Raw genomic sequence first — 27,497 nt, 5'->3', positions numbered from 1 at the left:
TGGGAAAGAGCGGTAACGATGGAGATGGGAGATGTGGGTAGGGAAATACGGAAGACGAGATGAAGACAGACAGTCTAGAAGGGTTCTAGAAGGCAGGGTTCTGAAGCTTCACCAGGTGTATCAGCTCATTGCAAAGTGCTGCTAGTGCTGTGAATTCACTGACTTAGGAAAATGGCTAAGCTTCTCTGAGTCTCATTTTTCCCATATGTCAAATGAAGGTGCTGGATTAACATATGAAAGCATCTGGCATAGAGTAACTCCTCAATAAAACTTAGCTGAATTAATTAATGCATCTGAGGGCCTTCCAGATTTGTAAACCTGCAATCTTTTTTCCACTTAGTCTTTTGATTTGTTTACTATCTACTTATTTATTTTTAAATTTGAAATATAGTTGACATACAATGTTACATTAGTTTCAGGTGTACAACATAGTGTGATTCGACAAGCTTATGCATTATGCTATGTTCACCACAAGCATAACTACCATCTGCCACCACAACACTCTTACAACGCCATTGACTGTATTCCCTATGCTGTACCTCTTACTCCCAAGACCTATTCATTTCATAACTGGAAGTCTGTATCTCCCTCTCCCCTTTACCTATTTTGCCCATCCTCTTCTCCCCTGTCCTCTGGCAACCATCAGTTTGTTCTCTGTATTTATGAATCTGTTTCTGATTTATGTTTGTGTCTTTATTCAACTTTTTTTAGATTCCACACGTAAGTAAAATCATATAGCATTTGTCTTTCTCATATAGTATTTGTCTGACATTTTTCTTAGCATAATACTCTCTAGGTCCATCCATGTTGTTACAAATGGCAAAATCTCATACTTTTTTATGACAGTAATATTCCATTGTGTGTATGTGTGTGTGCACATCTTTATTCTATATATATATATGTCACATCTATATACTACATCTCTATTCATCCTTTAATGGACACTTGGGTTGCTTCCATATGTTGGCTATTGTAAATAATGCTGCAGTAAACATAAGGGTGAATACATCTTTTCAAATTAGTGTTTTTTTGTTTTGTTTTATTTGGTAAACACCCAGGAGCAGAATTACTGGATCACATGGTATTTTGAGGAACTTCCATACTGTTTTCCACAATAGCTGCACTAATTTACTTTCCCACCAACTGCGCACAGGGTTCCTTTTTCTCCACATCCTCGCCAACACGTTTCTTTTCTTTTTGATTATTGCTTTTTTGACACGTGTAAGGTGATATCTCATTATGGTTTTGATTTGCATTTCCCTGATGATAAGTAATATTGAGCACCTTTTCATGTACCTGTTGGGCATCTGTATCCCTTCTTTGGAAGAATGTCTAGGTGTCCTCCTCCCATTTTTAATTGGATTATTTGATTTTTTTGGTGTTGAGTTGTATAAGTTCTTTATATATTTTGGATGTTAACTCCTTACCAGATATGTCATTAGTAAGTATCTTCTCCCATCCAGTGATATAAACCTATAATCTTAAAACACATTCCACCTACATTCTTCTTGGAGATCAAGTAGCTTCCCCCACCCCATTTATCAACTGAAGGAGTTTTCTTGCCTAGAGTCATCATGGAGAGGTCCAGTGACAGTAGGGATGGAGGGCCTTCTACTTGTAGGACACCACTGGAGACTGCAGAATTTTGTCAGGGGTGTGTGTGCTGTTGGAGGCGGAACATAAGGGAAGGCTGATAGCATAGAAAGATAAGAAACAGACTCTGCTTATAATCTACATTGGTTAAGCAGAAGAAAATGCAAAAGGTGCTATTTCCAACCTGAACTTGTTAGATAAGTGCCCAGTGAACACTACTGACCAAGAGCTAGTAGTTGGGGAATCCAGAGAAGGGTGGGTGTTTGAGGAGGTGACAAAGCTGATTTATAGAAGTTATATATAATTACCAGCATCACTACAAGAACAAGATTGTTGAAAGCTTATTGTGTGCAAAGCATCATGCTAAGTGCCGTACATATGTTTTACTTAACCCACACACAATCTAATGAAGAAGGCTGTTGTTGTAACAATATCCATGAGATCCTGCTCTCTAGAGCAAGGAGGAATGGAGATTCTTCCTGGGCTGAGGAAATAATGAGAATAAAGGCAGGAATGCACAAAGTGTTCTCTCTTTAGTTAGCTCTTGTCTATTGGGTCCCCTATAAGCAATACTGAAATTATCGAGAAACCTTGTCTCTCCTTCCCCTTTATGTCCTCCTCCAGCCCTGCATCTGCTTGAAGTAGTATCTACTTACTTCAGACTAATACCTTTGAGGGCATCTCGAGCCCATAGGGGCAGCCTGGACCTGATGAGGCACATCAGGATATATTCCACCAACTAAATTCCCATGGCTTTCTAGCATTTAACCTCTTAACCCCTAAGAGTGAGCATGGGACAAAAGCCCTTGAACACATGATACTTCCAAAACTCACAACCCACAGAAGGACAGAAATAACCAATATTATACAACAGCTTGCAGTAGCCCATGTGTATAGCATCGTATCATGCTCCTGATTCCTCTGTGCCCCACCTGTCCTGAAAGCTGTGTGGGCCTCACTGGCTTTCCTGGGCCACAGGCCATGGGCTATGGGTTTTGCTATAGAATTAAAAATCAGGGAAATGAGAACATTAACTGAATATTTGCTACTATTATGACAATGTTATTCTAGTTTTAGTTGTGATAATTGTCATGACCTTTTTCTAGGAACCCTTTTACAGATTCATATACAAATAATCTGGTGTCAGGAAGGATGTGGGGTAGGGGAATGGTTGAAACAAGATTCAGTCTCTGACTCAGTAAATGTTGAATCTAAGTGAAATCTATATGGGAGTTTATTGTCTCCATTTTTGTATGCATGTGTAATTTTCCATAATAAATGTTTATTTTTTTATTTAAAAAAATTTTTAATGTTTTTATTTGTTTTTGAGAGAGAGCATGTGAGTGGGGAGGGGCAGAGAGAAAGGGAGACACAGAATCCAAAGCATGCTCTGAGCTCCAGGCTCTGAGCTAGAGCCCACAGAGCCCAACACGGGGCTTGAACCCATAAACCATGAGATCATGACCTGAGCTGAAGTCGGATGCTTAACCAACTGGGTCATCCAGGGGCTCCTAAAATGTTTTTTTTTTTTTTAAAGATTGGATCATGGGGCACCTGGGTGGTTCAGTTGGTTGAGTGACCAACTTTGGTTCAGGTCATGATACCACGGTTCATGAGTTGAAGCCCCAAGTTGGGCTCTCTGCTGACAGCTCAGAGCCTGGAGCCTACTTCTGATTCTGTGTCTCCTCTCTCTGTCCCTCCCCTGCTCATACTCTCTCTCTCTCTCTCTGTCTCAAAAATAAATAAAGACATTAAAATTTTTTTTTAATTTTTTTTAACGTTTATTTATTTTTGGGACAGAGAGAGACAGAGCATGAACAGGGGAGGGGCAGAGAGAGAGGGAGACACAGAATCTGAAACAGGCTCCAGGCTCTGAGCCATCAGCCCAGAGCCTGACGCGGGGCTCGAACTCACAGACTGCGAGATCGTGACCTGAGCTGAAGTCGGACACTTAACCGACTGAGCCACCCAGGCGCCCCAAGACATTAAAATTTTTAAAAATAAAAAATAAAAAATAAAAAAAAGATTGGATCTGATTGAATGATTGAAGCCAAAGCAGTAAAACAACATCCTTCAGAAGCAACAGTAGGAGTCAGAGCTTTTTCCCCAACAAAGACCCACATTCTGAGCTCCGTGACAAGGAAAGGGCCTCTTATTCAGGCAATTCATTAAAAATTACCTCCACAAAAAGGCAAAACCAGAAATAAGCAACCAAAACCTGAGGTGTGTCCACATTTACACATTTATTTGGGTTTAGAGAGACAACACAGATAAAATACTTAGATCATACACAGGTTTATATTTGGTAAGAAGAACAGGTTGCCACATGTTTATATTTTTTATTTTTTTCTGTCTTGAGTAATGGAGTAATGTTGGGAAGATGGCGATGTCTTCCAGAAACACCAATTGGGAACAGTATTTTGGCACACGTAACTAATAAATACACAGTGTTTGTACTTAGCATTTGAAAACAGGAAAGCACGTGCAAGATGATACCCACCGTTAGGGTCCTTGATTCCCTGTCCTGCTGCTATATTTACACCCGTGCATTCTTTGTCCATATTCTGAGGGGTAGCGCCTGCTCCAAAACCCTGGCAGGGACAATACCTGCAATTTGGAAGGGTTGTGACACTCTATCCACATCGGTTTCTTCTATTTTCAGAGATGAAGTAGAATTCACCTTGCCTTTTGTGAAATCACATAGTTCTCAAAGGAGATTTCTCAGTGGGGAGCTTAGCCGAGGGCATGTTCTCTATTAGAGCTGATGTGGAGGGTGTACAGTTTAGCAGAGAGAGGGAGGGGGTGAGAGTACAGCAATGGATGCAAATGTAGTTCTCATATCAGTACAGCTACCACATGGAAAACGACATATCAATAATATATTGTACAAGCTTTTATAGCAACACATGTTGATTTGCAACACCATACAGTTCAGATCTAAAGTGCGCAACCCCAATCTGAGGTGACGGGACAGTACTATCAATATAAACAAAGGCAATACGATTATACACACAATTGATTTCCTTTCCTTTCCTCACAAGCCTTGTGACAGTACATGAAGTCAATACCATTTATGCATCTCAGATAAACACATACCACTTTTTTTCAAGTATTTAAAAATAATAAACACAATATTGCTGAATAAAATGAAAATGGCCATGTCAACTCTGATTAAGCTAAAACCAGGCTTTTCTAAAATTTGTAAAGGATGGTCCCCTATAAAGGCCTTTGGCACTGAGAATTTGAGCTAATGTTCAAAACAACCTTCCTTCCTTATTCCTTCCCTCCCAAGTAGATTACAGACCTACTTTAAAGAATATTTAGTAAACTACTGGGACCTATTAGGCTTTCATTTACCTCCCTTTCTGGGTTATGGTTGGCAGGGATTTTACTGCATAGGATTGAGCAAGACTCCCAGCCAACTTAGGGAAGGATCTGGAAGGGGCAGGGGGTGAGAGAAACAATCTATGGGTAGAAGTTATTTTGCTGGAATTTCATGCACAGGTACAAATGTTCCTCCTTTTAAATTCTGTCATACTATCAAGTTAAAAAACAGCAGCTTCTGACAGAGAATCTGTACCACAAGGTATAAGCATCCTGGGGTTAAGAGGGATCTGTCTAGGGCAGGGCCCTGGACTCCACCATCTTCTCCAAGCAGGACAATGGGTTTGATAGTGACTCTGCCTCTGAGGTAGGACCTTTTGGCCTGAGGCTCAAAATAGGTGGGCAGCTCTGTGCTTAGTCTCAATAGCCGATATCTAGAAAGGAAGGGGATGCTTGGCCATTAGACATAGCCTAGATGGGGAAGCTTATTCCTTCATGAAATTCTGGGGCACAGATAAAAGTTTTCTCCTAGTCGTCATAGGGAACCTATTTGCTTCCCAGACAGGAAAGACCCAAACCTATGTTCATTTCAAGTATCAATGTTTTTGTATATAATGTGGGAGAAAGAATGTAGGGGCAAGCTCATGCAGATTTCAGATGGTTGGATCTTGTGGTATATATTATAGGGCATTTCTTTCTTTCTCCCCTTGTACACCTAAGTGTACTGAATACTAATCTGGCCCATATAAAAAGGATGAATGTTTCTAAGTTTCTATCTACAGTCTGCATCTATGAGTCTGCAGTCATCATTCTAGTACTTGGAATCCAACAATCTGTGGCCGCACAAATATCTATGAGAGCTCGTTAGCTCGTGTCTCTCCATCAGGTTTATAGAGAAAGAAGAATGCTTTCAAAATATTATCTTGAATTCTAAGATCTTACTATTTCTGCATACTCTGGTCACTTTGGATCTTGATGAGAGGCAGATCAAAGAAGGTCTTAAGATGCTGTCTCAAAATCTCAGGTGAGGAGCTCACTTTATGAGAGGAAAATAACCATCCATGGAATAGAAATTAAGTATTCTGGATTTCAGTGATGAGGCCTAGCAGGAGAGAATTTTTGTGGGTAGGAGAGGGGGAGGGAATGAGAATAAGCAATTACCCAGGAGGTAAATGACTCCTCCCCGGACAGTGGCAATATGGTGCCCAGGATGACATCATTGTTCTCATGCAGAGATCTCCTGTCTCAGGGCTGAGTTCAATTTTCTGGGCTCACCACATTTCTGGAGCACGCTTCATTCCTCTTTGCTCAGGCTGATTAGATTTTATTTTTATTTTACCTAATTAATCCAAATGACGTACTAAAAGAATATTGTTTGGGAAGATGCCTCAAGAACTGGCATCAACCTTCTGTTCAAAACAAGCTGAACTGGAAAGCAGAGAACAATTACCCTAGTTTAGTCTAAGATGAAGCTTGGCTTGTCAGGCTTCCTGAGCGGCTCTGCTCAGGGCCAACTGGGTGGAAGACTTAACTAGGAAGAGAATCTTATTGTTGATCTGGTCAGTCATTTTAAAGAACTTGCAATATTCTTTTGTGTTCATTTTGTAATACTAACTTTAGGGATGTGATAAGCCACACCCTAAATAGAAAGAAGGCAAGATACCTTTTAAGAATTTTGTGGGCCTAGGTTTCAAAACAACTTTACTAAGTGTTTATTGTGCCTCCATTAAAAGAAAGAGAAAAAAAAAATCTGGCTTAGTTTTTATATCTGCCCCTGCAGTTTGTATAACCCATATAAAATAAAAATCTATATGTTACAAAATAGGATTTCTTTTTAATATATATATTTTCCTTTTGTAAAATTATATGTATTTAAATACATTTGAAATGTCGCTATAGGTAAATTAGAAATTTTTTTTTTCTAATACTATGAAAAAGGCAAGAGTTTTTATTGTCAGCATACATTTTATATGTACTTTCTCCTTTTGACTGCACCCCAAAGAACCTTTTATGATTCAGGGGCAATTTGGCACTATTCAATCATACTACTCTGAAGTGAAAATAAAGTTTGATTTGCACACTATATTAAAAGTAAGGGAAGTATTTAAAACAATTTTAAGCTTCTCATTATTGATTAGAACACAGCCTTTTGTCGCTAATTTTTAGAGAGGTATTCTAAACTTAAGAAAGGATTTTTAAAAGGAGCAATGTGGTTTTTTTTGTTTTTGTTTTTTGTTTTTTGATTTTTAAACTGTACTCTACTTTGACACCACAATAGAGAAATAGATTTACTTTGGAACAAACTACAAATACATTCGCACAGTTTGTGACAACTTAATTGTCTACCTAGAGAATTGAAACAGCTCAGTGAGCTAATTATAAATCTTGTCCAAGGCGTTCTATTTCTTCAATCAGGAAGTCAATGTCTTGGTGAGTTGCTGCGGGATTTGAGATGACCATGCGGAAGAAATTGACCTTGTCTCCCAAGGGCTGATAGCTGACCATTGTGGTCCCATACTCCATCATTCTGGCTTTAATCACTGGGGCCACCTGTGGGAGAGACCAGATCAACATAGTGACTCCTGGGGACTCTTCCTTTAGCCAAAGAACCCAATATCAAGTAGCACTTTTAGTTTTTAACTAAATAACTAAACTCATATTTGTTTTCCTTAAGGGAATTGTCTCCAAGTTTTGGGGGGAATCAGGGGACTAGAACAGTTTCATACATCCAAAATCTTGAAGGTGATAAGATGAATAATAAATGATAGGCTCTCAGGTGCTTTCCATGTCAGGTGATTCAAGGCCTGAGACCGCAGGCCCAAAATAGAGTCACTTATGCTGGGCCATTTAACCAAACCCCAGGCTTCGTACCTAACCTACTTGCACTTTCAACTTTCCCCAGAAATATAGTCTGGTCAGAAATATAGCTGGTCAGTCAGGAGTTTTCTGATCAGCACCAATAACGTACTCTGTCACATGGGGCCTCACCATCCCCGGAAGAAAGATGAGGTAATTCACCTAATAAGAGCTTTTTCCCCAAGGGAAGGTGACCTCACCCAAAGTAATTCTTTTTTCTGTTTGTGACTTCCTTGTCCTGCTTTTAAAAATCTCCCCCTTTCTACTTGCCAGAGGGGATGCTGCCTGATTTATGAACTGATTCATAAAGCCAATTAGATCTTTAAAATTTACTCAGTTGAGCTTTTGTTATTTAACAACTTCCTAGTTACTATTTTGGGAGCATAGGAACAATTGGGTGTTGTTTCCGAGGCTAAATAGTTTAGCAATATGACATTTGGTGGAAGGCTCTTTTTCCCTCAGTCTGTGTAAAAACACTGGAAACAAAACATAGTTCAGAGAATGGTTATGGAGAGGTAAGCCTCAATATCAAGTGATGTCTGAAAATAAGCAGACTTTTGAGGCCCTAAAACACTTATTTCTTGATACCCCAAAGCTTTCCCATTTCTTTTCATTCTCCTTTTGCATTTTCTCAGTTTATATTTTGAAATATAGTCCATAATCATGATGAAAATCAGCAGAACCCACAAAGATGTAACATTACAGAAGTGGATCACAGAAAAGATCTTACCACTTGTATGCCAGATTGCTGATTACTGAGTTCTCTGACTACTGTGTATGAGATGAAGTTCAAACTCTAGCTCAGCATAAAGATGTTTTGTACCGCAGCTCTGAAGACTCATCTTCCATTGCTCACCAAAATGAATCTTCAACTCTGACAAAACCTATAGTCAATATCCCTTGAACGTGTCACACACACTTTTCTCCTTTCACACTTGTCCTCAGTCTTACCGTGTCACACTTGTCTTGGCTGAGAGTCCCTTTTCTCTTCCAGGTCACATCCTGCACACACCCCAAGGCTCTACCATAGACCTACAATCACTATGAAGCCTTTCCTGACTCCTCTAGTCCAGTAGCATCTTTTCTCTTTCAATGATCCTTACCCATACATTCTGTCTACAGAATATTTCCTATTGTCCTCTTGCTTATGAGAAAATACATTTCATCTCTGTAATTTCAAAACTGTAAGCTCTGGAGGGCAGACACAGTGTCTTTTACTTCTTTTGTTTACCAGCACAGTACTGTGTACACATTGAGGGCTTCCCAAGTCCTCATTGATTATACAGAATAGAATAACAGGGACAGCTATCTAGGAAGAGGAATGCATTTAAATTATGTCTAACTGTGTGCATGATCTATTCACGTATTTTACCACTGGAGTTTATAAAAATAATATCTGATCATTTAAGTTCATTGCTGCAAATATGGAACCAGGAATGGCACATGTCAGGGAGCTTTTGATTTATTTAGATATACATAGTAAGAAACTCAGTTCAAAACGGGGACCATGCCTTACAGCACAGTTGGATTCATCTTAAATGAAGAATAGTTTGATTCCAGTGGAATGCCATTTTGAACATGTGACTTTTGAACATCAACACTTAAATAATCATTGGTTTACAATGAGGTTTCATCTTCAAAGTACTCAATGTGCAAATGACATATCTGATATAAGTGTTAGTATCCAAAAAAAATAAAGAACTTATAAAACTCAATACCCAAAAAACAAATAATCCAATTAAAAATGGGCAGAAGACATGAACAGACATTTCTCCAAAGAAGACATTCAGATAGCCAACAGACTCATGAAAAGATGCTCAACATCACTCATCATCAGGGAAATGCAAATTAAAACTACAATGAACTGTCACCTCACACTTGCCAGAGTGGCTAAAACAAAAACAAAAGCAAAAACAAAAAAACACAAGAAACAACAAGTGTTGGTGAGGATGTGGAAAAAAAGGAACTTTCTTAACACTGTTGGTGGGAATGCAAACTAGTGTAGCCATTGTGGAAAACAGTATGGAAGTTCTTCAAAAGGTTAAAAATAGAACTACCCTATGATCCAGAAGTCGCACTACTATTTGCCCCCAAAATATAAAAACACTAATTCAAAGAGATACATACACCCCTATGTTTATAGTACCATTATTTACAATAGACAAATTATGGAAACAGCCCATGTCCTTCGATTGATGAATGGATAAAGAAGATGTGGTATATGTGTACAACGGAATATTATTCAGCCATAAAAAAGAATGAAATCTTGCCATTTGCAACGACATGGATGGAGCTAGAGAGATAATGCTAAGCAAAATAAGTCAGTCAGAGAAAGACAAATACCACATGATTTCACCCATGTGTGGAATTTAAAAAAACAAATCAGCAAAGGAAAAAAGGAGAGAGGCAAACCAAGAAACAGACTCTTAACTATAGAGAACAAACTGATGGTTCCCAGAGGGAGGTGGTGGGGGAGGGGTAAAGCAGGGGATGGGGATTAAGGAGTGCACTTGTTATGATGATGAGCACTGGGTGATGTATGGAAGTACAGAGTCACTATATTGTACACCTGAAACTAACATAACACTGGATGTTAACTATAGGAGTTGAAGTTCAAAAAGTAAACTAAATAAGTATAAACAAACAAAAAAAAACAACAAAGTACTCAATGTGCAAAATCAACATTTTTCCCATCAGGCCCAATTATTTGTTAGTTACCAAAGAGAAAACCAAGGACAGAGTTCACCTGAACCTTCATTTCACCTTCACCTTACATCCAGAACCTAATCTCCTCACCTAAAAACGAATGTGCATGACAGTTCTGCACTGATTTTCTAAGTCTAGGTTAAGTCTCTTTCGGCCTCTTTATTACATAGGAAGGTAATATAAAGAGGAATGCTTTTCTTGGGTTGGCCCTTCTTTCTCCTAAAGGATAAAGAATGTACACAGAGCATAAGGCTCATCCCAGCGAATAAATATGACAAAGAATATAAATTATCTCAAGTCTGGGATTAAATTCTGAAAGTGGATCTACTAGAATATTCTAGCATAAGGACGTGAAATTTATCACTTTGTGCTAGGAGAATGGCAAATCAATGTGTTCCTGGGGAAGAGAAACCCCAAATTAGAAAAGGAATTCCAAATCCATGTGTCTGCAGGAATTTCAGGAAAATTCATGTAAGTATTCCTTAGTTTTTATTCATGTAATAAATCATGCTTCCTCTTTAGAACTGATGAAACAATGATCATGCTGTACTCAGTGAATTAAACTCTGATTTCATTTTAATGGGCAATCCAAGCATAAATGGTATTAATTATTAAAGACAATCACCTCCTATTTTTCAGATAAATCAAATCAAATCAAAGGTCAAAATTTTAAATGGCAACAGTCATCATCCCAAACAGGTTTTGGCGTTACGTCAGACTGAATCCCCCCAGTTCCTGAAGCTAGCTGGGTTGGCAGAAGTCACAGCTGTGTAAATACATATGACTTTGGATTGCTTCCAGAAAATGTGGATGAGATAAAATTTACAGGAAAATGGAACATCTACTTCATTGCATAATCAATAATTGCAAATTCAGAAGGAAAATAATATTCTGACTCTATTGATGAACATACAGCACTTTTACTTATTTCTAGACTTTTTCTTTTGGTCACATTCTTGGTTTTGTTGAATAAAGAGTCAGGAAAGAGAGGCTGCATGTTGAAGAATTCATTAAAGACATACTCAGTAGGAGCTCTTGGGTGCTGCCTTAAGAGTTTTAGGGTATCATTTTCTCCCTTGTGTCCTTAGCTTTTTCAGTCGTTTAGAAGATAATAACCAGGGAACTATCCCATAATTTGAATATACATTTGTGTCTCCAAAGAGAACTCAGGTTAAAGCATCACAAAATCATAGAAATGTATTTTTTTCAGTATGTACTACAAAACCTTTTTGTTGCTAAATCTTGGGAACATGAGTGAAATTTTGAAAAATGAAAAAGCAGAATAACCATAAATAGGAATCCCAACACATTAAAATTTCAATAAATTCCTCATTACGTTCAATAATATAGACTATGGAAGAATATCACCTTACATATAAAGCCAACTACTTCTTTGCCAATGTTTTTTTATTTTTTATTTTTAGAAGTTTATTTATTTTTGAGAGAGAGAGAGTGAGCGAGCGTGCACATGTGTGCACGCATGAGCTGGGGAGGGGCAGAGAGAGAAAGAAAGACAGACAGAATCCTATTCAGGCTTCAGGCTCCAAGCTGTCAGCACAGAGACCAACGCGGGGGTTCATGAATACTCACGAACTGTGATATCGTGACCTGAGCCGAAGTAGGATGCTTAACCAACTAAGCCACCCAGGCACCCCATTCTTGCCAATGTACTTTTAAATCCACTGTTGACCTTCTGGAAGTCCCATCTGTCAGTATAGGACTGGTAGAAACAGGGATCAGATATGCAGATAATGATAAAATACAATGGAATAAAATACAAGATGAAGATGATGATGAAGAACCAGGATTCGTGTCTGAAGAATACCCTCATGGGCTCTTCTGCTGGTCCTGCCTGTGTCTAAGGCAGTTGTATGTGGTTGTGTGGTACCCCAGGCCCTCTGTGTCCACAGTGCCTCAATGATGATGGGCCACCTGCACACTCACAGTCCTGACAGACAGCAGGAATGCACGAACCAGATTCTCAGCCTCCTTCAAGAAGCTTAGGCTGTCTTGTTTGGTAATGACCACGTGTTGCCTAGATATCTGCCCCCACATCAGTGTGAGCTGTGGAGAAAGGCCTAGGATCCACTAGTAGGTTTCCTAAGTGTTTCCCGTCCCTGTTCTGGAATATGCAAATGGCACGTTAGCTAAGCAAACATTTTTGAGTGCCTATTGTATGCTAAGCCTTGTACCAGACAAGAGGGCACAAAGAATAATTCTTTATTGGAGGGTCCATAATTTGACTTAATTCTCATTTGCCATACAACGGCACAGAAGACTCCACATTTCCTCCCATTTTGGGTCTATATCAGCACTGACCAAGAGAGCTTTAGGTAACGATAGAGATGTGTTATATCTCCACTTTCTGATACAACAGCCACTGGTCACAAGTTGACCACTTGAAATGTGGCCAGTGTAACTAAAGAAGTTAATTTCTGGTTGAATTTAATTTTGATTGATTTAAATTTAAATGCCAAATGCGGCTATTGATAATATATTGGATAGAGCAGATGATTCATTTTATTTTACCTCAGCTGTTTTCCTTCTGACATTGTGTGTGTGTGTGTGTGTGTGTGTGTGTGTGAAGATTTACTAATCCCTGGACATTATACATTTATACATTAAGGGCTTTATAATTTAAAAAAAAATTTTTTTTAACGTTTATTTATTTTTGAGACAGAGAGAGACAGAGCATGAACGGGGGAGGGGCAGAGAGAGAGGGAGACACAGAACTGGAAGCAGGCTCCAGGCTCTGAGCCATCAGCCCAGAGCCCGACGCGGGGCTCGAACTCACGGTCCGTGAGATCGTGACCTGAGCTGAAGTCGGACGTTCAACCGACTGAGCCACCCAGGAGCCCCTAAGGGCTTTATAATTAAGAGGAAACTCTGAAAAATTATTGACATAAGTAAACAAAAGTTAACCTCGATATTTTATGTGGTTCTATTGTGACTTCCAATTCTGAATTGCTAAATTCTCTATATTCTAGTCAAGAAAATGGAATCACAAGAGGAAACATTTAAGAGGATTCATTTTGCAATCCCCAGAGACTTTCAAATTTGAACTACAAACTGTATAAAAATAGTTTACTAATATTCTAATGGCTCTCCCCAAGAAATAATCTCCATTCCCATCACAGTTTATGTGTTTTTGCTAAAACCTGAGGGGCATTTGAAGAGAGCTGTATTAAATGGGGGAGATTCAGAGTTGATTTTTGCTCAGAAAGTGATGGGAAAAATCTCTTTCTGTTCTGTATTCCCATCTTGTCCCATCCCTCAGCCCAGAAATAATTCATTGATTCAAGGAATGAAATTGGCCAGACTACTCCAGGGATTTTCTCTCTCTGGTCAATGGGTTCATTAAAGAGGTAGAACCAATAAGAATGGAAACATCTAATTTATAACTAATTTTTTAAATTAATTAGTCATTGGTAAAATGATACACACTATGGAGAAGCCACACCATAAAACTTCAGGAAAAAATGTGAATTCTTTCCTCTCAAATGACTGCAGGCCCCTTTTTGCCCGCCTATCACCTCCAATGTGACTCTCACCCTCTCTCCCTCCCACCTCTTGGACTTGATCTCCTGGATTGAGCAAATGAGCCAACTTTACTAAAACTTCAAACATGACCATAACCCCTCCTCCTAGACACATGCATTGATGGATCTCCCATTCTAGAAGCTTTCTTCCATGCATTCCTCTAGGTCAGTGGCTCTGATCCTGGGCTGTACATTGGGATCACCTGGAGAACTTTTAAAACCATTCCCAAGCCCATCCCAAACCAATTGGATTAAATTCTTAGGGTAAAGACCTGGTCACCAGTGTTTTTTATAAAACTTCAGGCTGATTCTAATGTGAGGCCAGGATAGCAAACCACTACTCTAATTAGGAGGCTTGATTTAAACACCTCAATTATATGCAAGTTTCCCTGATGAGGGTTTGATCCTGGATTGTCTATGGACAGGTGTTCATATCTCTAAGCTTTTCTGGAGGTTTTTAATCCACACAAGGGGCACTTGGGTGACTCAGTCAGTTAAGCATCTGACTCTTGATTTCGGCTCAGGTCATGATCTTAGTTTGTGGGATTGAGCCCTGTGTGGGGCTCTGCACAGATAGTGTGGAGCCTGCTTGGGATTCTCTCTCTCCCTCTCTCTCTCTGCCTCTTCCCGTTTGTGCACACACACACTCTCTCAAAATAAACAAAAATAAACTTTAAAAAACCCACACACAATCCCACTGTTCAACACAGAAGAAAATACTGGAAATTCTGAAAGTCAGTGAGGCAGCCCAGGCGCCTGCATGGTGGGGGAGAGGGACTTCCCTGCTCCTGGCAGTGACTGGAGAAAGTCCCCTCCTTTGTGGTAAATGGAAAACCAACCAACTAACCCACCCTCTGACATCCAAATACGCACGATCATCCCTAGTGTTCTATTCCTCAGCACTGGGATGGAGCCCTGCATTCACCTGCCTTCAAGACTCTCTCTGGCGTACATCGTAAACCAAATTTCACCCATGTGTAAACGCTAGAAGCAGGAGAGGAGAAAAGATAAAGGATCTTACTGGCCACAGAAAAATTTGAAGCTGAAGCCCTCTGGCTCTGTAGTCAGTGATTTTGGAAAAGTGATTTTTTTCTCCCCATGCTTTCATGTTCCTGTCAGCAAAAGGGAGAGACAACAGTACTTCCCACATTAGGTTACTTATGTTGGAATAAGTTTCTAGGCCCCACGATGGAGCTGCTCCTGCCCAGGATGTCACTTCAGGAAAAGGACACTTAACTTTCACATCCCTATAAATGCTCTGCTTGACCAGAAACATGGAATGTCCAGTCAGCCAATCCCTGATGCCAAGCCAACCTGGGGCTCCTTGTTCCTCACCCATTTTCTTTCTCTTCCTGTTCCTTATTCTTTATCCTATAAAAGCTTCTTGCCTTCCCCCCATTTTGCAGTTCTCTGGCCTCCTGGGAATGGAGGTTGCCCACTTCATGAAGTGTTAGATGAAGTTTGTCTACATCACCTAAATTGTCTTCTTCCGTCATTTTTAACACTTACGAAAGTTAGGTGACGTAACGCTAGATCAAAGTTGAGCCTGGGACACAATATGCACTCAAACAGTGGCCGTAATTATTGTTCCCTGCCCTATTATCTTCTGGGGTTCAGCAAGCTCCATAGGGTAGCCTTGACCTTGGCATCTCAAGAGGGTCAGTAGCAGCTCTGTTTCCTAACCATTTCTGGTGCCTGAAATCTCTTCTGTGCGTATGACTGAGCATGGAAGGTTTCACTTGGTGGGTCAGCCAACTTCGGCAAGGGTTCTCGTTGCATCATGAATGGCAGTAAAGCTAACACCTGATTACTTATTTTAAGATCTCATAAACTTGCCCTCAGAAAAAAGAAGCAAAAAAAAGGGGGGAGGGTTGTTAGGGGGGGCACCTGGGTAGCTCATTAGGTTAAACGTCTGACTTCTGCTCAGGTCATGATCTCGCAGTTCATGAGTTCGAGCCCCGCAATGAACTCTCTGCTGTTAGTGCAGAGCCCGCGTTGGATCCTCTGTCCCACTCTCTCTTTCCCCTTCGTCTGCTTGCATGTGCGCGCACGCATTTTCTCGGTCTCTCAAAAATAAACATAAAATTTTTGTTCTAATAATAAAATTTAAAAAAAAGAAAAGAGAAGCAAATAGGGTAGTTACAAGTCTGGATATGCCAGTTCTGAAAGTCCTGGTTCTGTAGGAGCCCTCATGAAGGGGAGTGGGCCTGCACACCAAGGAAGAGGTTGGATTTCTCCCAGAGACATGTGCATGTTAGAGAGATGCCATGCACGTGGAAGGCCCAGTGTACACACCAACGTATATACCAGAGGAGCCTGTATCACTGACCTTTGAGAGGCGGCTCATTCTCTCTTCATTGTCTTCCAGGACACGCAAACTTGGAGGCACGTACCAGAAGCAGACATTTGTGTGTTGAGGCTACAAGGAGGAAAGTAAGATTCACATTCAGCCCACGGTGGCAGTTTAGAAAATTCCAAGGACATTTCAAATCTATTCTGCAACTTCTGAACAGAATTCCTACTTAAAAAAAAATTTTTTTAATGTTTTATTTTATTTTTGAGACAGAGAGAGACAGAGCATGAGCGGGGGAGGGTTAGAGAGAGAGGGAGTCACAGAATCCGAAGCAGGCTCCAGGCTCTGAGCTGTCAGCACAGAGTCCAACGCGGGGCTCGAACTCACGGACGGTGAGATCATGACCTGAGCGGAAGTCGGAAGCTCAACTGACTGAGCCACCCAGGCGCCCCAAGAATTCCTACTTTAAAAAAATTTTTTTTTTTAACGTTTATTTTTTGAGACAGAGAGAGACAGAGCATGAACGGGGGAGGGTCAGAGAGAGAGAGAGAGACACAGAATCTGAAACAGGCTCCAGGCTCTGAGCAGTCAGCACAGAGCCCAACGCGGGGCTCGAACTCACATACCGCGAGATCGTGATCTGAGCCGAAGTCGGACGCCCCACCGACTAAGCCACCCAGGCACCCCAAGAATTCCTACTTTTAAATCCATAACCACTTTTAGAATTCCTGATGTTCACCACGATATACAGAGTTATTGTTTTGTGAGTGTGATTTTTTACTCCAGCTCAGAACCCCTGCTTCTCCTTTGTAATGGTCCCACTTACCTGGACAGTACATGATTGACACACAAAAAATCAATGATAAGAATTAGAGTTGGGGCACCTAGGTGGCTCAGTCAGTCAAGTGTCCAACTCTTAATTTCAGCTCAGTCATAGTCTCATGGTTCAGGAGATGGAGCCCTGCATTGGGCTCTGCGCTGACAGATTCTCTCTCTGTCTCTCTGCCCCTCCCCTGCTTTCTCTTGTGCTCATGCTCGCTCTAAATAGAAACTTTAAATATAAATAAATAAACATTTAAAAACATAAAAAAAAAGAATTGGAATTGACTAAACTTTTTGAGATCGTAGAGATCAGAATACATACCTTTCCATCAAACACCATTTCATATCCTTCTCGGTTTTTTATGATATTGTATAAATATTCTGCCAGCTCCAAGCACTTATCAATATGTGCTTCAAACCCAGTAGTGCCCTGAGTAAGAGAAGAAGAAAGGTTATTGGCAGGGGGCTGAGAAAGGCAGGTAAGCTCTTTGTGGGACAAATCTCACTGGAGACTGAAGGTCTTTCTGTCACTTCCAGCTCAGCTCTGCTCCACACTTTCCTTGCACAAGACTGTTTCCAGAGGCTTTTCTGGTGATTATTTCTCCTTTAATGTTCTCCCCTCAGGTGTTTTTGTTGCCTTTCATGTCATCTCGGCTCTCCACGGTAGTTTCCTTTTCTTTTGGAGCCCTCATTCTCTAAGCAATTATTTTGATTACTTGAGGGGAAAATTTGCCTCTGTCATTCTGAGGGGTAATTATGGAAGTCATTAATGACAGAGGACTGGGCTATTCTCTTCCTGCGGATAAGAAGCATCATCAGAGACCCCCCCCCCCCCAGCACGCCTGTTTAGCTCCTGACCATCATGAAAATTTACCATTTCCAGACTGCACTTCTGTTCACCAATGTACCCCCGTTATGGAACAAATAGGGTAGGTACTCAATGAATATTTGCTGAACAAATGAATGTATTAATCTTAAAGGGCACACAGATGCTTTGTTAGCCTGTCAGTCTGCAAGGCTCATTAGATTTCTCCTTTGGGGACAAATGATTTACATGCTTGTAACAGGCGAACGTAATCACAGAGGTCTTTTAGTTTCCGGCTCTGGAAGCCCAGGATCTGGACTTGTGAAAAACAACACTACAGCCTTGGACTGGTGCTGTTTACCGACCTCAGGACACTTCAGGGAATTACTTTTCAAAATGGCTTTCCTCCTAATCCTTTCAGCATTTATGGAGCACTAATGGAAAGCTTAGACAAACAGCTAATGCTCATCCCAGGAGCACTTAGAACAGGCCAACCAGTGACTAATCCAACATGGAAACTGGAGGAAGAAGCTGCAATGGACATAAGATGGGCCCACATTCCTATTTATAGTCTCATCACCTCAGCTAAAAGGGGGATACAGCATGGCCAGTGACTTGAACGTCTGAAGCGTCAAAGAAATCTGATGGGTTCAGAAATCATTTCTGTGGAGATTGCTGCCCTGGTTGATTGGCCAAGGAGTTTGACTGGTTCCTGATGGCTCAAAGGAAGGGCCCCAAAGCTGAATATTCAGGCCAGAGCCTACACCATGCACTATATGTCTCTGTGGTACCAAGGATTCGGGGTTGGTTCGGACTGACCTGGCAGTTTGGGTACACTTGGTAGGTACACTTTGGGTACTCCTAGGTAGGAGGAGGGAAGTTAATTGGTCTCCAAACTGGATCCTTTGGACCACTCCAGAGTTGGATTTAAACTTGCATGTATCTGATCCAAGATAATAGCCGGGACCACTAGGACTCATCCTGTCTAGTCACATGGACTTGGCTAATCTTACTGGTCCCATGGGAATGATGGTGCTTGTCTGATCTCCCATATAGGGACATGGTAAAAGTAAAATGAATACTCTGAACATGAGTGTGATTGTATCACAAAGGCAGTGGGATTATCAGAGACTAGAATGGGAATCTTCTCGCTTTTGCTAGTCTAGGACTTCACTTAAGATGATTAAGGAGTAAACTGATCATCCTTTAGTTGAAAGCTAAAGAGGTACAAGGGGGAGTGACACAGGGAACTCTAGTTTGCCCTTAGAAGCCTGGCCTCTCTTGATATTGGATATTTATGGGAAGAAGATCCATGTTTTATTTCCATAGTTTGGAAGGCTTTTACGAGATTCTCCAAAATGCATTCATTCATCAAATACATGTTGAGTAGTTGTCACATGCCACACAGTTCTTATTCTGAGGATGACAACAGCACATGGAAAACTTTATCACCATGACCTGGGTTGCTATGAAGGAGGCTGAAGGCTCCGAGGGACATGTCTAAGTGAAAGTCTAGAGCCCAGTGTCAGAGTTATGCTGAGGGAGCTTCCGGAGAAAGGTGGTTTTATTTTCTCCCTCGTTGCCTACACACTTAGGATTGGTGTAGACTTATCTGGCTGAAGTGGACACTCCACAAGGGCACAGACTGGTGTTTCCTTTGTTCACTACAGTCTCCGTCATACCAGCAGGGTTGGCATACATTAGGGGTTCAATGCACACTGGTTGAATGGGTGGATGAATGAATGGAGGTGTAACTTTTACTCCCTGGGGAGGTGTTTTGACACAGTATGTTCTGAGGAACCATCCGTATCAGCACCAGATCAACTGTGTTATTAATGTAGATTCTCGGGTCCCACCCCAGACCCCCAAGTTGGTATTTTAGGAAGATGAACACCGCGTATATCCACTTCTTCAGTGATGCCACTGTCTACCAGCGTTCAGCTACTGCAGCTGTGTTGTCTCCAGGGCCTGACACCATCAGTGCTGCTCACGAGTCTTCTCTGCTTCTCGAAACCCTCATCTAATGCTCTCAGGCCCCAGAAATGCGGGTCTGCAATAATGATTGAATCCCTTGCTACCATCTCCATTTCTATGGCTGCCCCCCTACCTAGGCCCTCTTTTTACCTGGATGGTAGCTCCCTAATTACCCCTCCATCAACCTGGACTCTCCACTAGCATCAGAGTATGCAGGAGAGCTCCTGCTAGACCTGCATCCCACGGTGTCCTCCCAGCTCCACTGGCTGAAATTCTATGTATTCTACCTGTCCTGCTCTAGACCCATCTTTTTTTTTTTTTAAATTCTTTTTAAGTTTATTTATGTGTTCTAGAGAGAGTGAGAGCAAAAGGGGAGGGGCAGAGAGAGAGGGAGAGAAAGCAAGAATCCCAAGAAAACTCCACAAGACAGGGGTAGAGCCCCACGCAGGGCTCAAACTCATGAACTGTGAGATCATGACCTGAGCAGAAATCAAGAGTTGGACACTTAACCAACTGAGCCACCCAGGTGCCCCTTGAAGGTGACCTCTTAAAACATCATTCTTGGCTCTCAAACTCGGGATGGGCTCCCCATCCTCAAACTTTTGGGGAGGTGCATCTAGGTTTCTTTTACAACCAGTTATATTCTGTCTTATGTGATGCTTATCTGTGCATTCATCTTATATCATCTGAAAATTGTGTCCCCTTCATCCCATCCAGGATCAGGCACAAAAACAGATGCTCATTATCTAATGTATTAAAATAAGTTAATATTTTAAGAGAAAAAGAACATTCATTCAGTCACTCAGCAAAGAGTGTGCCAGGCATCAATTTCCCTTTAATAGTTTTCTCCTGGTATTTTTTTTTTTTCTCAGCCATTTGTCAGTCCCTTTGTTATCTACATTTTCAATGAGGGAGGCCAATCACAGAAAACTATAGGGAAACCTGCTAATTTGCATAATTTGCATAACTATATACAAACAGATTTACTGTGAAAACTAGGTAGTTATATATTACACCATCCTTGCAGGCCTAAAATTAAGGTTTGTTCACCTATCTTCCTTCCTTCCTTCCTTCCTTCCTTCCTTCCTTCCTCTCTATATCTATCTATCTGAGTTTTTAAAACAGTTTTTTAAGTTTATTTCTTTACAGAGAGAGCACTCTTGCAAGCCAGTGCGGAGGGGCAGAGAGAGAGGGAGACAGTGAGAGAGAGAGAGAGAGAGAGAGAGAGAATCCCAAGCAGGCTCTGCACTGTCAGCGCAGAGCCCGACGCAGGGCTCGATCTCATGAACTGTGAGATCATGACCTGAGCTGAAACCAAGAGTCGGCTGCTCAACTGACAGAGTCACCCAGGCACCCCGATCTACACTGAGTTTTAACCACGATGGAAATCTGTGACATCTGGAAAATAATCATCAAGTCTTAGCATTCTCTAATTAAATGCAGACAAAATGAAAGGTCTACTCAGTAAGAACAGAGTTGAGGGCAGGTGGGGGCCTTTGCTTATGACAGGCTTAGGTATCTGTCTAGAATGCCTCCTAGCATTCATATCAAGAGGCTCATTCTTTTTTTTTTTGCATACAGTTGCTCTTATCAATTATCTTGGACTTAATCTGATGCTGTCATCAGTGCATTTAGCTCCACCAGTCATTAACAGATTAAGCAATATTTATATTTAGGTTAGTATTTTTCCTGTGGTTTGTATTGCTAAGGAGAAAAATACGGGTTTACCTTACTATGGGTATTCTCCAGGTATATCTGATAACAGAGGATTTACTGATTAACGTTAGCTCCTCCTCAGTCTTGTTTTTTCATTCCTGAGGGGATTCAAGATCAAGTCATCGCCAACTCTTTCACAGTTCTTATTAGGACAGGAAGACTTCTCCTTCCCTGGCTGGCATCACTAGAGAGATGGGGATGTGGGAGGGTGCTTACCCGCACCTCTCATCTGGATTGTAGGACTGATCTTATGACTTTTATAATTATTATCATCTCATTTTGCAAAATGTGCAGCTTTAAGTTGAAAAGCAAATGGACGTTTTTGCCATTTACGTGTCTAGATACTTAAGGTTTTGCGTGAGAAATTAAAGGAATATGTATCCATAAATTATGTGGCTGCTGGGATTGTTCTTTTTTCCTTTTTTATTCCCTCCTCTGGTGCCTTTATTTCAGCACGTTAGAAACTGGATCCTCTGCCTGTTTCAGGCTTCAGTTGTTGCTGTTGTTTAATTCACACCTGATGTCCTCCAGGTTATTTCTCTTATAACCAACCGCTGCCCCATGCTGGCGAGGAGGCTTCAGATGGAAGAGGAGCAGCGGGAACTGATGAACCATGAGAGGAACATTTTTGTGTAAATATAGCTAATGATCATCATCTTAATAGAAACACCGCAGGAAAAGGGGACAAGAAGGATGATACTGAACAATATTTAGAGCTCAGGCTTTCCTCAACTACCTAGCTGATATTTATGTTCATCATTTTTGATTCCCACCAATCAAGGAAATGAAAAATCTACTCATGTTAAAACAATTGAGAGTATGCCAATAATTCCTTTTCTCTTTCTTTCTTTCTTTCTTTCTTTCTTTCTTTCTTTCTTTCTTTCTTTCTTTCTTTTTTGCCAAATGCAAGTGTCTTTGCCAACAGAAGGAGTCTTGTCTGGGTGGTGGGGACCAAGTAAGTGTCTTTGTCAGGCTCTCATCTTTCAAGAGAGGAAGGGGCCCCTGCCCGGCTCAAGGGATGGAAGCCCACCCCTCATACCATGTTTATGAGGTAACGACTGCAGGCAGCTGCTGGATGGATACTTAGCAACACTTAGAGGAAATTCAGTGAGAGCAAATACTATTACAGAGGCTTGTCTGAAGAATATGTAGCCCAGCCATCCCTGGAAACCACGTAAGAATTATTTCTGCATTAAGTGAGACCATCTTTCTACTGCCTTTTTTCCTGGATGGATTTAAAGAAGATTCCATAAAATGGCTGTTGACTGCATTATTTCACTCCCAAGCCCCCTTATTTTCTTGTTAGCTATCCACCTCTTTAACTGCTCAAGGCATTCAGTTTTACTTAGAAACATCTTGTAAAGAACAGCACATGGAACTCGTTGCTGTAGACATGGTTCCTCTGCACATGGACCCGGGGAAGGGCACATTCTCGGGTCTTACCCTGGCAGGTCTCACTCCTGCTGACCGAGTTATTTCTGTGTCCCCTGGGATTGAACTGCCACCTGCTTGTGCAGGCTCCCGAGAAAGCTCACAGCTAACTCTTGGGGCCCCTCTCCCCAATATACAGGACCTCAGGGAGTGCCAGCCTTCCTCTAAACTCTCCTTTTCTTGTTTCCTTTGTCAAGGTTCCCTCGTGCACCCTTTCGGTTAGTTGGGTTTTTCTAGCAGTTGGGTTTTTCTGGCATGTCCAGCTGCTCTGACCATTGCCTCCTGTGAGAGGTAAATGAAACCAGGTGGGAAGTTACTGATGTGTGACACTGAAATTAGGAATCTGGCCAAAATTAAAAATAAAATATTGGACCTTTCCGTCCCGCTTACATTTCAGCAACCAGGTATGCTCTTTGAAAGGGCAGCAATTAGGTCCAGCCAGGACCGTATTCCCTTACTTACAGAGTCTCTGTCCCTGAGAAGAGTGATCATCTATAGTTAAATACTGGGGTCAACAGAGAAGCTGAACAAATGGAGGTTACTGGGTAGTTCCAGAGTTTTAAAAAAGCTTTATCTTGAGAGGTTATTCCTTAAAATGTCAAAAGAAAGCTATCACGGTGGGGTTTTGACTTTTCACTTTTGTCCTCCAAACAAAAAGAAGGCACCAACCACCCTGAGGGATCAATCACTGGGTAAAAACCAAGAGCTAAGAGCCAACAACAACAAAACAACAATAACAAAACACCTCTTAAAAATCCAGATGTCCTGCCGTATAAAGCAGCCTGGATTTGTTTCCTAGATGAGTGAGCGTTACAAGCAATTTGGCTTATGTTCTTGCCCATGCAGAAGGCAGATATCTAGAAACAGGATTAAAGAAATTTAATCGTGGGTAATCTGCAATTTGGAAATCAGTTTTTAATCTCATAATAAGGGTCACCAGATATAGTTTCTGTCTTTAGTCGATATGCAGCAGATCTACACATGCTCACCTTTGCCCTCCACATTAGCCATAATTTAAAAACATCGACATGGCGTCCGCACTGTAAGGCCTTATCTCCAGTGTCGTAGGACAGGTCGTAGTGTTTATCTTGCTGGAAAAGGTAGGAAGCATGCATCTGGTTGCAACTCTGCATCAACCCCTAGAAGAGAAGGGAAAATTTAGGAAACTCTACTGACTTGGTCAGGTATTCCATCAGATTTATATTGTGGTGAAAAGTATTAAGAAAAAAACTTGCGGAAGATGGCGGTGTAGGAGGACGCTGGGCTCACCGCATCCTGCTGGTCACTTAGATTTCACCCACACCTGCCTAAATAACCCAGAAAACTGCCAGAAGACTCGCAGAATGGATTCTCTGGAGCCAAGCGCAGACGAGAGGCCCATGGAAGAGGGTAGGAAGGGCGGAGAGGCGGTGCGCACTATACGGACTGGTGGGAGGGAGCTGGGGCGGAGGGGCAGCCCACCAGCCAAGCAGAGCCCCCCCGAGTCTGGCTTGCAAAAGCAGAGGGGCCGGACGGAGTGTGTTCTGACAGCAAGCGAGACTTAACATCTGGGAGGTTATAAATTAACAGCTCTGCTTGGAGAATGGGAGGGCTGGAGGACAATGGGAGGGAAAGTTGTTGAGCCCGGAATGACAGAGCTCAGCTTGGCGGGGAACAAAGGCGCTCGCCAGCGCCATCTCCCTCGCCCATCCCCCAGCCAAAATCCCAAAGGGAACCAGTTCCTGCTGGGGAACTTGCTTGCACGCGAAAACACCCAACGCTGTACTTCTGCGGACCCATCCCTCTGGCGGCACGTCTGACTCCCTCCCGGTGCCGCAGGGCCCCTCTGGAAGCGGATCACCAAAGGAGAAGTGAGCTGAGCCTGCCCCTCCCGCCCCTCTGCACCTTGCCTATCCACCCCAGCTAATACGCCAGATCCCCAGCACCACAAGCCTGGCAGTGTGCAAGTAGCCCAGATGGGCCACGCCACCCCACAGTGAATCCCGCCCCTAGGAGAGGGGAAGAGAAGGCACACACCAGTCTGACTGTGGCCCCAGCGGTGGGCTGGGGGCAGAATTCAGGTCTGACTACACCCCGCCCACCAACGCAAGTTATTCAAGGCAGCACAGGGTAAGTGCCCCACAGTTCCACACCACTCCAGGGACTATCCAAAATGATGAAACAGAAGAATTCCCCTCAAAACAATCTCCAGGAAATAACAACAGCTAACAAACTGATCAAAAAAGATTTAAACAATATAACAGAAAGTGAATTTAGAATAATAGTCATAAAATTAATCGCTGGGCTTGAAAACAGTATAGAGGACAGCAGAGAATCTCTTGCTACAGAGATCAAGGGACTAAGGAACAGTCAGGAGGAGCTAAAAAATGCTATAAATGAACTACAAAATAAAATGGAGACAACCACAGCTTGGATTGAAGAGGCAAAGGAGAGAATAGGTGAACTGGAAGATAAAATTATGGAAAAAGAGGAAGCTGAGAAAAAGAGAGATAAAAAAATCCAGGAGTATGAGGGGAAAATTAGAGAACTAAGTGATGCACTACAGAGAAATAATCTATGCATAATTGGTATTCCAGAGGAGGAAGAGAGAGGGAAAGGTGCTGAAGGTGTACTTGAAGAAATAATAGCTGAGAACTTCCCTGATCTGGGGAAGGAAAAAGGCATTGAAATCCAAGAGGCACAGAGAACTCCCTTCAGACGTAACTTGAATCGATCTTCTGCACGACATATCATAGTGAAACTGGCAAAATACAAGGATAAAGAGAAAATTCTGAAAGCAGCTAGAGATAAACGTGCTCTAACATATAAAGGAAGACCTATAAGACTCGTGACTGATCTCTCTACTGAAACTTGGCAGGCCAGAAAGGAATGGCAGGAGATCTTCAATGTGACCAACAGAAAAAAGATGCAGCTGAGAATCCTTTATCCAGCAAGTCTGTCATTTAGAATAGAAGAAGAGATAAAGGTCTTCCCAAACAAACAGAAACTGAAGGAATTCATCACCACTAAACCAGCCCTACAACAGATCTTAAGGGGGATCCTGTGAGACAAAGTACCAGAGACATCGCTATAAGCATGAAACCTATGGACATCACAATGACTCTAAACCCATATCTTTCTATAATAACACTGAGTGTATATGGACTAAGTGCGCCAACCAAAAGACATAGGGTATCAGAATGGATAAAAAGACAAGACCCATCTATTTGCTGTCTACAAGAGACTCATTTTAGACCTGAGGACACCTTCAGATTGAGAGTGAGGGGATGGAGAACTATTTATCATGCTACTGGAAGTCAAAAGAAAGCTGGAGTAGCCATACTTATATCAGACAAACTAGACTTTAAAGGCTGTAACAAGAGATGAAGAAGGGCATTATATAATAATCACAGGGTCTATCCATAAGGAAGAGCTAACAATTATAAACGTCTATGTGCTGAATACGGGAGCCCCCAAATATATAAAACAACTACTCACAAACATAAGCAACCTTATTGATAAGAATGTGGTAATTTCAGGGGACTTTAAGAAAAAAATTTGCAAGGGACACTGAATTTCCTGGAGAAAGAAAGCAATAAGAATCAAATTTTTTAGATGGGGCCAATATCCAGACAGGATGAGCTGTTGGGATAGGTAAACCCTGTGGGATAAATGGCTCACGGTCAAATGTAACTTCAGGTTAACAACAGTGAAATATATGCTTTTACTCTCCTTTTTACAAGAATGCATTTATTCAAAAACAATCATAATCAGAGTATAATGTTCATTCTTTGAGGAATATCCTGATGTTTTGGTTTTATTGTAATTAAAATACTTTAGAAACTTTTGTTTTGTAAAATACTAGTAGTGTGATTATTCTAGTGTTTCATTTACACTTAGTTCAGGTACTTTATCATCTGGCTGTTATGGTTTGAATTCTCTTTGGAAGTCATAGCTTTTAAGATAGCTTATTGTTATTTTTACATGCTGAAATCTAAAAAAATAAAGACATCATTATTCTGAGATGTCTTAAATAACCAATCTTTGAAATGCCATATTCCCCTCTCAAGAGTGGTTAGAGCTTCAGTACTGTATTTTTAAAAAATGTTCATTCATATATTTTGTATTCATGCAAGAGAGAATGGGAGTAAGAGGGGCACGGGGGTAGGGGCAGAGAGAGAGGGAGAGAGAGAATCCCAAGTAGGCTCCACACTCAGCTTAGAGCTTGATACAGGGCACAGTCTCATGAACTGTGACATCATGACCTGAGCTGAAATCAAGAGTGGCCTGAGCCACCCAGATGCCCTGAGGTCATATGTTTTGAAAGGACCACTAGAAGCTGGTCCTCTCTACCCACCGTTCCACACTTTGGGGTGGTCTCCCTTAGGACTGGTACACCTTTTTGTGAGCTTGCATGCCGAGTTTCTGTGACCATGAAACAAAATGGAGTCACCTGTTG

At 41.5% G+C, this 27,497-nt stretch overlaps 1 protein-coding gene across 1 annotated transcript in view; it reads right to left on the bottom strand.

The window, feature by feature from the left end:
• Positions 1-7,222: 7,222 nt before the first annotated feature.
• Positions 7,223-27,497, bottom strand: part of GAD2 (glutamate decarboxylase 2) — an 84,952-nt gene continuing 64,677 nt past the window's right edge. Inside the window, exons 13-16 of the mRNA XM_042948376.1 lie at positions 24,049-24,198; positions 17,456-17,563; positions 16,348-16,437; positions 7,223-7,467 (exon numbers count right to left, since the gene is read on the bottom strand). Of these exons, the coding sequence (XP_042804310.1) occupies positions 7,294-7,467; positions 16,348-16,437; positions 17,456-17,563; positions 24,049-24,198 (522 nt within the window). The 3' untranslated portion in view covers positions 7,223-7,293. The remainder of the gene's footprint in view (positions 7,468-16,347; positions 16,438-17,455; positions 17,564-24,048; positions 24,199-27,497) is intronic.

Source organism: Panthera leo, chromosome B4 (assembly GCF_018350215.1).
Source record: "Panthera leo isolate Ple1 chromosome B4, P.leo_Ple1_pat1.1, whole genome shotgun sequence".
In the NCBI taxonomy this organism is placed as follows: Eukaryota; Metazoa; Chordata; class Mammalia; order Carnivora; family Felidae; genus Panthera; species Panthera leo.
The sequence above is the reverse complement of the archived record's forward strand: the minus strand, read 5'-3'. Positions and strand labels throughout refer to the sequence as shown.